The following is a 9,884-nucleotide window of genomic DNA, read 5'->3' as shown; positions in this document are numbered from 1 at the left end:
GCTTTAGATGCATGTGAGTTAGAATAACATGTTAAACGTGCATTTAACAAAATTAAGACTTGGAACACAATGAGTGGAAGCTGACCCACGAGGCGGGTGGGGTTGGGTGCCTAACACCTTCCCATCCTCATACCTAAACTCCGAACACGTGCTTTGGTAAAGATCAGTCATTCCACGAAATGACGCTATATTTATGGTTCCTAGACCTAAACTAGGTGGCGACTTCATTTACACCCTCTGTTATGGTCCACCCTAGGCCAAAGTGTACTTCCCACGCGATGAGAGGATGACACCACGTCGCAGGCACTTGCACCCACAATCATGTATATCAATAACAAAAAAATTTAATTGAGTTTGGACTTTGTTATGTAATGCCACGTGAACATTTACGTAATTTCTCATGTCACTCTGTGTGTTGTGTACTTTACGATAGATGTCATGTCTATCAATAATACCAAATTTTATTGGATTGCGGACTTTGTCATGTAATGCCACATAAGCTTTTAATTCATTTGTCATCTCACACTATGCATCGTACTTTAACAAAGCCAAATTACACTATGGTATTTTGTCTTGAAACGTGTTAATGTGAGTATATAATGGCAGGAGGAATATACTACTATTACAGTTATTTAAATTTGCGAACCTTTTAATAGCGAACAAGTTTGATGTTTTAATTCAGTGACTTTTCAACGTACTACTATTTAAGTCTATTTATATTAATAATGAGGTTATGCGGCGTTATGCAGTTAGACAGAATTTAGTGTAACAGTACATTATGGACGCTGTAGTATTATTGTATTAACAATTTATGTAGCGTTACATTATTTAGTAATTGTTGCAGTTGAGATGCCGTTGCAGGGAAAGGGTACCTGATTTCTCAATTTACAAACTCTATGATGTATTTGGAGTAATAGGTCATAAATGGGTACTTGAAGATGAGTTCAGCTATCTGATTGATCCCAATTTGCGAAATAGTAGATGAGTTCACAACACAATGAGGCAGGAGGGGGCTTGGTTTGTTAAACAACAAGCAATGTTTTATGAGGAGTTAGTCGGTTATCAATTGGCAATGCCTCGTCGACATGCATCTCAAATGCCAATAGATATTATAGATGGACTTCATAGCGCATTGAATCCTATTAGAGGAAACAATCGAATGAAGATACGTCTAAATTGATATCGGACCCAAGCCGAGATTCGTGAATTAGTTGAGTTATAGTTATACGACCAAGCACGTTATATGCAATCGCTTCTTGCAGATGGCATTTACAAGTTGGACATGGATATGTCAGATGAAGAGTAATTGTGCGATTAAGTGTGGCAGCAATTGCTACGTTGTAATTTAATATTTATGATGAACTTTTGTTGTATTAGACCTCTGAATGTTAGTATTGTATCCATTTATGGGGATAATGTAAATGTTATTATGTTTGGAACAAATACGCATCATAATATTTATTTCTTAAAGTATTACCTCGTAACAAATATTAGTTATTATTAATATCATTGATGACACATTGAATGGTATGTACCACATAACATACAAAGAAGATAGATTCATAAATTGATGACATGCTGAATGATATGTACCACATAACATTAGCGATATTAAGCATTAACGATATGGCCCTTAGTTCACACATACCTTAAATTACACACTTAACACAAATGGCACAAACAGAAAGTTACACATAACATAAGGTGTTTAGTTGGAAAAAGAAAAAATAATATAAACGTAAACATAACACAAGTCACGAACGAGTTCACATTGGAGAAGATGCACCCTAAACACAGATGGTGAACCATAAAAGGTAAGAACCATGAGTTTCTTGAGTTTTTTGCGTAAACGATATAGTTTTCATAAAATATATCATAGAAGGTATCATAAAACTTATATATCATCACGAATTTTTTGAGTTTTTGCTTAAATGATATAGTTTTCATAAATAGTTCTTTGCTGAGACAACTTTTTTGAAAAAAATTTATATCTTTGCAACTTGAAATTGGGTGATCATTTGGAGACTGGGTAAAATCCCTAGATTTTTACGTATCTATATAGGGACTGTGATGGAACCATAATTTAGGGTAGGTCACTTCAAGGAGACCTGGGCCTCCATCGCTCAGAGAGAGAGAGAGAGTAAACAAAGTATTATTCCTCATGAACAGTTACAATGCCTTCCACATCTTTATACTAATCTCATACACTAGTTAACCACCCGGATTATTAGCTAACCAATCCAACCAATCTAATAACAACCATTAACTGTCTAAACTGGCAAATGCTGTAATAAAACCCATACTACAATATAGATGGTACAGATGCCTAACATTTCCTTCCCCATTTAAAACACCTTGCCCACAAGGTGAGGAAACCTGGATTGAAGACAATGTAGAGACTCTCAAGTAGCATCTTTAGGAGGAGAGGCTTACCACTGCACCAAAACTTCAGTGATATCCTGAGTCATCAAAGTTTTAGTCCTGGTCTGCAGCATCGCAATGGGTTTTGTAATTACCTGGCCTTCCTCATCCATAGGTGCCAAAGTTTGCAGAGGTGTGACACATTGACCTAGCTTCAACTTCAAGCATGAAACATGGAAAACAGGATGTATTTTTTACTCAGGAGGTAAATCTAATTTGTAAGAAACAGATCCAACTTTCTGTATCACCTGAAAAGGACCAAAGTACCTTGGAGACAGCTTCCAACAAGGGTTGATCCAATGTTTTCTTACAACTAGAGTCCTTGACTCTACCAAACCAAATATCAATGGAGTACTTGACTCCACCAATTTGAATTTTAGAGTCTTTAACACTACCAAATATCAATGGAGTCCTTGACTCCACCAATTCAAATTTTAGAGTCCTTGACTCTACCAAATTTTAATGAAGTCCTTTACTCTACCCTATGAATTAATTCAATAAAGTCCTTGACTCCATCAATTTAAATATTAGAGTCCTTGACTCTACCAAATTTTAATGGAGTCCTTGACTCCACCAATTTAAAATAATATGCTTCAATGGAGTCCTTGACTCCCAAAATTAGTTTAAATAGAATGGGCTTTCTAACCCCTTCAAATTCCGATATGACTAATTCTTTGGGATTCTTAATTTCATAACCAAAATTGGAGCTTCTAATTCCCAAAATAAAATGAGCATAAAATTGATTTGAGAAAATTTTCCAATTCCCTATTTTTAAAATATGTTCATAAAAATAAAATTGTTTCAAAAGAGTTTTATTTCCCTTAATTAAATTTGGGAACCTCAATTAAAATATCATTGTTTATCAAAATTCCAACAAAAAGCAAATGAAAGAAAGGGAAATTTGCTTGGACATTCAACTTCTCAAAAAGATAATCCTTGGTTCAATTTCCATAAAAACATGGTCCTTGACTTAGCCTTGAGATTAAAATCAATTATCTCACCTAAAACAAAATTAAGTCAATGCTTAATTAAACACCGAGTATTTGACTTAAATTTCCATCATTTAAATTGGACAAAATCATATTTGAGGGTTTTAAATATAAAACCTCAAAATTAAGAACTACGAATTGGCTTGATCCTCACCAAGGGTACATAGGCAACCTAAATAAATTATTAGGTGCAGCTATAAATAAATAAAAACACATATCCCCTCAAACATAGAAATACATAAACTTATGTACAAAGGGGACATGGTTAGAATCAAAGGATCTTCCCTTGAAACAAGGGATTGTAATTAAGAGATACATTATCTTGAATGGGTACTACTTACATCAACAAAACCCATACTCCAAAAGGCCGATGGGTGAAATTATGGTTGATGAATTTTACTAAATAGCATTTTTTTTTTTTTTTTATGGTTACTAAATAACAATTTTTGTTAATCATAATTTAACAATTTTTGTTAGACATAATTTGACAATTTTTTAAACATAATTTGACAATATTTGTTAAACATAATTTAACAATTTTTGTTAAACACGAGTTAACAATTTTTGTTAGCAGGTCGGAACAGAAATATCATGTTTGAGCTACATGAACCACTGTGGACCCCTAAAAATTCCTTATCCATTTGGAACAAGCGAAGGTTTTTCCTTGATGAATAATTTCTCCTTGCATGCAATTACACATTTGGGAGTTACAAACTATTTCTGGGTCGTAATGCTACTCTTAGCATTTCCTTGGATGGAGAATTAACAATGTCTATGTTTGTTGCAATCACCTGTTATGACCAATTCGGCGTTAGTGAGCAGCATACCGTCTGAGCTGATATCTTCTAGGTTTTGTATTTCCTTTAAAAAGATCAAATTGATAGCCTTAGGTTGTGATACCATTGGGCTTTTTAACGATTCAGTCTTTTCATTGGAAAAGACGTATGTCTTAAGATGCATATCAACCTGCATAAGCCTCGAAAATATCCATAATGGGACTTGTTATGGGTCAGGTTGTTGCCAGAGTGCAATCCCATTTAGTTTATGAAATATTGATTTGATTCTTCATAGCTCTGAAATTCATTCAACTGTTCTCCCCGGTTTAACCCCTATAACGCTGCCTTTGTAATAGATGAAAAATCATTCAATTTTTCAACATTATATCTTCAAAGTTTGTGTGATTCTGCGACTGTTCTATATATATATATGTGTGTGTTATTTTCATACATTTAATAAAGTATTTACATCAAGTATATATAACATTATTAAAATTGAAAGGATTCTTAACTCCTAACCATGAAATCCACATTTATGGTTTCTTATAAAAGGAAAAAAATATTGTCTGTATTTCTAATTTTCTAAAAACGTTAAAAAATAAATAAAAAAGGTTTTTACTAAAAATATTTATAAACTTTCCTATTTTTTATATATTATAGATGTTTATATTGGTGATAATTGCACCAATAAATTTCACATCAATATATCTACCCTTATAGGGCAAAATGATTGAGTTCCATAACTCCTTACATATTTCAACTCATCATCTTAATAATAACACAAGCAAAGTGAATTATTTCTACAAATGTTTCAATGGTTGGATACAATAGATCAAAACAAATATTTCATTTAAAATTTTTCCATGTTATGCATGGAAGAAACTTAAATTTTGCCATTCAATCTCTTTGTGATTTTTACAAAGGGAGACAATGGTGGGAAATGCATAAACATATGCATAAAAATATTTATTAATATGTTTATATTGGTGATATAACATTTGCATAAAACATAATATGAAATTTATTTTATATTAACCATCAATATAAAGTATAAACATATCGTAACACTAGCTTATAGTCATGTGCATATGCACAGTATAATTAAGAATAACCATAATTACTAGTAAGTAATGGATTGTACATATTTATAGTATTATGACAAGGATTAAAATGTAAACACTCACTAATGGGAAAGCGTAGAGCGACGTTCCAAACAAACCCGTCGGGTTTACTTTTGTCCATTGGCCAGCTACACTAGTAAAGTCTACAGCTTTAAGCTGATGGGGTCAACTTGGGAAGACAGGAAGCTGACACCACTAAGCTGAAAGAGATACACGAAAGATGACGGCTCTGGCATGATCTTGACTTGACCTCCACGCATGTACGTATAAGAAAATGTCTTGTGCCCCACGCTCAGTATTAACCAAGAAGACTCCTACAAGGAAAGGATTCCGCAAAATACAGACTCCTATAAGGAAAAGACTTCTAAACCAAGGAAGAGATATCAACCCTCTACTACTATAAAAGTCCCAATACGCTCACAAACCAAGGTATGCATAATTCACCATAGCTCTGGTACTCTAGAGTTGTGAGAAGTTCTAACTTGACCTTCGGAGGGTATTTGGTTGGCACCACATCGGTGCTCTCTGTAAGTTCTTCTCTTTTTGTTGTGCAGGTGTTGTTTCGAGCACGTGAGGATCGTGTGGCTTACAGGTGGTTTTTTCGGCATCATCAGTTGGCGCCGTCTGTGGGAAATTTTGCTATTGTAAGCCATATTATCACTTCCCGGACAAAGAGTTGCATGGTACTTACTCGCTCGATGGCGACCACCAATAACGTTCAGGGAGACGAACCACGACCCACTACCCTGGAAAGGCAGGTCCAAACCCTCATAGCAGCAGTGGAATATCTCACCAAACAGAATTAAGACCTAGAGGAACAGCTGCGAGACAAAAAAACGTAGCAATTGGTACCCAAGAGGAAGACTAAGAAGGTACCGGCGCTGAGAGAAGAGACCAAGAGGTGCAAAGGGCAGCAATGCCCCAAGCAGACCAGAGCGACAGGACATAAGCCGCCCCTCCATCATAGACACGGCTCCCCCTCACATTGTCGTAGAGATGCAGATGATGAAGGAATGGATGGACTTTATGACGAACGCCCTCAGAGGATGAGTGTCTAGCGACCTCGATGACTTGGTCCATCGAACAGATTCACCGTTCACTGCGTCCATCAATTCCTTCCCCCTTCCACCAAAGTTTCGCATGCCGTAGATAGAAAGCTATGACGGAGCAAAAGACCCCCTAGATCACTTGGAATCCTTCAAGACCCTGATGCACCTTCAAGGAGTAGTAAACGAGATCATGTGTAGGGCCTTCCCTACCAAGCTGAAGGGTCCTGCAAGAATTTGGTTTAGCAAGTTGACGCCTAACTCCATCAGTACCTTCAAGAAGCTAAACGCCCAGTTTGCTTTGCATTTCATTGGGGGACGCAGGTATAAAAAGTCTATAGCATGCTTGATGAGCATCAGACAACGGGAAGATGAGACGCTGAGGTCCTATATAGCACGCTTTAACAAAGAGGCGCTTTCAATAGATGAAGCTGACAACAAGATACTTGTAGTCGCTTTCATGAATGGGATACGGAAGGGTAAGTTCCTATTTTCACTATATAAGAATGACCCAAAGACTATGTCGAATGTGTTTTATAGGGCAACCAAATACATGAATGTCGAAGACGTGCTTCTGGCCCAAAAGGAGAAACCCAAGAAGAGAGAAAGGCAGGAAGATACGCGACAAGACATAGGGTGGAAAATGGCAAAAACTAGAGAACGAAGGGAAGATAGGCGCTTCAAGCCCCCTACAGGGAGATTCACGAGCTTCACTCCACTAACTGCCTCAATCAACCAAGTCCTAATGCAAATCAAGGACGAGGGAACCTTGACCTTCCTCGGAAAGCTGAAGGGAGATCCCAACAAATGGTCTAGAGACAAATACTGTCGTTTCCACCATGATCACAGTCATGACACAGCCGACTGCTATGACTTGAAACAGCAGATTGAAGCCCTTATCAGACAAGGGAAGTTACAGAAGTTCGTCAGTAGGGAGAGAGCAGACCCACCTCCTCAAGAGCAGGCCCCCTGACGGGACAACGAGCGTCCCAAACAACCCTTAGGAGATATAAGGATGATTGTAGAGGGCACGACGACCACCGACTCATCTAAAAAGGCTCGAAAGATTTACCTCAAGATGGTTTAGAACGTTTAGCTCACGGGCGTCATCCCGAAGATGCCGCGGGTCAGCAACCCCATTATTGGATTCTCGGAAGAAGATGCCCAACATCTTCACCACCCACATGACGACGTGCTCGTCTTTAGCATCTTCGTAGGAGACTATAACACATACCGGGTCTTTGTTGACAACAGAAGCTCTACAGACACTCTCTACTACACGGCATTCCAACAGATGCGAATCAACAGAGAACGGCTAGTTCCAACCAATGCTCCCCTCGTTGGATTTGGAGGAACAAAAGTATACCCCCTAGGTGCAGTCACATTACCTGTCATAATTGGAGATTATCCTCAGCAAATCACTAGGGATGTTACATTCCTTATTGTCGATTACTCCTCTGCCTATAATGCCATCATAGGACGACCTACCCTTAACTCATGGAAGGCTGTAACTTCAACCTACCCCCTGATAATCAAATTTCCCACTGAGTACGGAGTAGGGGAATTGCGAAGGGACTAAATAGCTGCGCGCGACTACTATATTGCGATGCTGGAGATAGATGACCATCTATAAACCATGAACATAGAAGAACAACGGACGAGGGCGGAACCCATAGAGAGGCTCGAGGAGATACAATAGCTCCAGATTGGATAGAACCACGAGGATCGGCACTCTCGCCAGCCCAACGGTTCGCTCAGCACTCGTAGCTTTCCTCAAGGAAACCCAGGACGTGTTTGCCTGGAGTCATAAAGACATGCCAGGAATCGACCCTTCAGTCATGGTACATAGGCCGAATTTCTTGCCCTCTGTTCCACCTGTTCGTCAGAAGAAATGAGTGTTCGCCCAAGAACGAGACCAAGCAATAGTAGAAGAAGTCGGCAAGTTACAAGAGGCAGGCTTCATCAGGGAAGTATTATCCCGATTGGCTAGCAAATGTGGTAATAGTCAAGAAAGCCAACGGGAAATGGAGGATGTGCGTAGATTTTACAGACCTAAACAAAGCATGCCCCAAGGATAGCTACCCTCTCCCTATAATCGACGTACTGGTGGACTCTACAGCTCAGCACCAACTACTGAGCTTCATGGACGCCTTTTCAGGTTATAATCAGATTCGAATTGGCGAAGCGGACCAAGAGAAGACCTCATTTGTTACCAGCCAAGGTCTTTTTTGTTACAAAGTGATGCCGTTTGGTCTTAACAACGCGGGTGCAACATATCAAAGGCTTATGAACAAGATGTTTGCAAACTAAATCGAAAGGAATATTCAGGTCTATGTCGATGACATGTTGGTAAAAAGCCGAAGAGAGGAAGACCATTTGAAGGATCTTGAGGAAACCTTCGGCACCCTTCATTCCTACAACATGAAGCTTAATCCAAGTAAATGCGCATTTAGAGTTATAGCGGGAAAATTCCTTGGTTTTATGGTGTCTCAAAGAGGTATCAAGGCCAACCCAGACAAGATCAGAGCCATAGTAGAAATGGTACCCCCAAAGAATGTGAAAGAAATGCAGACTTTAAACGAAAAAGTAACCGCCTTAAATAGGTTCGTGTCAAGGGCGATGGATAAGTGTTTACCCTTCTTTCGCATGCTGGAGAAGTCTTTCAAGTGGACTGCCGAGTGTCAGCAAGCATTCGAGGATCTGAAGGTTTACCTTTCTTCCCCACTGCTGCTAAGTCCTTCGCAACCGGGGGAAGAGCTCTTCCTCTATTTAGCTGTCTCCCCTACAGCCGTCAGCACAGCCTTGGTTAGAGAAGAAGACAAGGTTCAAAAGACCGTATACTACACCAACTAGGCATTTCGTGGTGTAGAGGAAAGGTATCCACCCATGGAAAAGCTCGCCTTCGCTTTAGTTACGGCAACCCACAAACTCAAACCGTACTTTCAAGCCCACACGGTGATCGTCTTAATTGACAAACCCTTACGACGAGCAATGAGCAACCCTAAGGCTGCTGATTGATTGGAACTATGGACAATAGAGTTGAGTGAGTTTGACATTCAATACCGCCTGCATACCGCCATCAAGGGACAGGTCGTTGCTGACTTCATAGCAGAGTTCACCAATGGGGAAGACAAGGGTGCAGATGAAAGCCCTTAATGGAGTATACATACAGACGGATTGTCTAATAGGCAGGCCAGAGGAGTAAGTGTTGTGCTTCTTTCTCCTAAAGGAGACAAGATTGAATGTATGGTTTACCTCGACTTCCCTACCACCAACAATGAAGTAGAGTACGAAGCTTTAGTGGCAGGGGAGCCTCAAGCATGGTTCTTTACTACGACTCTCAGGTCATTACCAACCAAGTAAACGAGGATTATGAGTGCAGAGGTGAAAGAATGAAGAAATACCTAGAGCAAGTAAGGAGAAGGGTAGACGAGTTGAAGGCCAAGATCATCCAAATCCCCAGGGGAAAGAACGAGCAAGCCGACCGCCTTGCCAAAGCCGCTTCAGTAGAGCATATGACCGCCCTTGATA

At 39.2% G+C, this 9,884-nt stretch overlaps 1 protein-coding gene across 1 annotated transcript; it reads left to right on the top strand.

Annotated features, from left to right (window-relative positions):
- Positions 1-6,546: 6,546 nt before the first annotated feature.
- On the top strand, positions 6,547-7,326 carry LOC136061699 (uncharacterized). The gene has a single exon (XM_065759795.1). It carries the CDS (start codon positions 6,547-6,549, stop codon positions 7,324-7,326), a length of 780 nt encoding a protein of 259 aa, XP_065615867.1.
- The last annotated feature ends 2,558 nt before the right edge of the window (positions 7,327-9,884 follow it).

Source organism: Quercus suber, unplaced genomic scaffold, assembly GCF_002906115.3.
Source record: "Quercus suber isolate HL8 unplaced genomic scaffold, Cork oak 2.0 scaffold_342, whole genome shotgun sequence".
Lineage (NCBI taxonomy): Eukaryota > Viridiplantae > Streptophyta > Magnoliopsida > Fagales > Fagaceae > Quercus > Quercus suber.
Note: the sequence above shows the minus strand (reverse complement) of the source record. Positions and strands in the feature narration are given on the sequence as shown.

Bases quoted from the DNA above. Each gene is read 5' to 3' on its own strand.
- LOC136061699 (XM_065759795.1), top strand. From the start codon at position 6,547: ATGTGTAGGGCCTTCCCTACCAAGCTGAAGGGTCCTGCAAGAATTTGG.